At 36.8% G+C, this 1002-nt stretch overlaps 1 protein-coding gene across 1 annotated transcript in view; it reads left to right on the forward strand.

Annotated features, from left to right (window-relative positions):
- The window catches only part of CFTR (CF transmembrane conductance regulator), a 193483-nt gene that overhangs the window by 58817 nt on the left and 133664 nt on the right, over positions 1-1002 (forward strand). Inside the window, exon 9 of the mRNA XM_054495543.1 lies at positions 498-590. Within this exon, the coding sequence (XP_054351518.1) occupies positions 498-590 (93 nt within the window). The remainder of the gene's footprint in view (positions 1-497; positions 591-1002) is intronic.

Genomic DNA, 1002 nt, shown 5'->3' on the forward strand with positions numbered 1-1002 from the left:
AGCCCTTCTTTTAGAATCACAGTTTGATGCCTTAAAACTAGTTATATACCTTCACATGCTTCCTCAACCCACAGAAGTGATGCTAATGAGGCCCTTAATAAGGAGAGTGCTATTAAGATGAAGACATTCATTTTTTTTCTCCGTCCAATGTTGGATTAAGGCACATTAGTGGGTAATTCAGGGTTGCTTTATAAATTCATCACTAAGGTTAGCATGTAATAGTACAAGGAAGAATCAGTTGTATGTTAAATCTAATGTATAAAAAGCTTTATAAAGTATCATATGTTTAGAGAGTATATTTCAAATGTGATGAATCCTAGTGCTTGGCAAATTAACTTTAGAACACTGTAATAAAATTATTTTATGAAGAAATAATTACTATTTCATTATTAAAATTCATATATAAGATGTAGCACAATGAGAGTATAAAGTAGATGTAATAATGCATTAATGCTATTCTGATTCTATAATATGTTTTTGCTCTCTTTTATAAATAGGATTTCTTACAAAAGCAAGAATATAAGACATTGGAATATAACTTAACGACTACAGAAGTAGTGATGGAGAATGTAACAGCCTTCTGGGAGGAGGTCAGAATTTTTAAAAAATTGTTTGCTCTAAACACCTAACTGTTTTCTTCTTTGTGAATATGGATTTCATCCTAATGGCGAATAAAATTAGAATGATGATATAACTGGTAGAACTGGAAGGAGGATCACTCACTTATTATCTAGATTAAGAAGTAGAGGAATGGCCAGACACTCATGCTTGTAATCCCAGCACTTTGGGAGACCAAGGCGGGTGGATCACCTGAGGTCAGGAGTTCCAGACCAGCCTGGCCAACATGGTAAAACCCGGTCTCTACTAAAAATACAAAAAATTAGCTGGGCATGGTGGCAGATGCTGTATTCCCAGCTACTCGGGAGGCTGAGGCAGGAGAATCACTTGGACCTGGGAGGCGGAGGTTGCAGTGAGCCGAGATCACGCCACTGCACTCCAGCC

This window comes from Pongo pygmaeus, chromosome 6 (assembly GCF_028885625.2).
Source record: "Pongo pygmaeus isolate AG05252 chromosome 6, NHGRI_mPonPyg2-v2.0_pri, whole genome shotgun sequence".
In the NCBI taxonomy this organism is placed as follows: domain Eukaryota; kingdom Metazoa; phylum Chordata; class Mammalia; order Primates; family Hominidae; genus Pongo; species Pongo pygmaeus.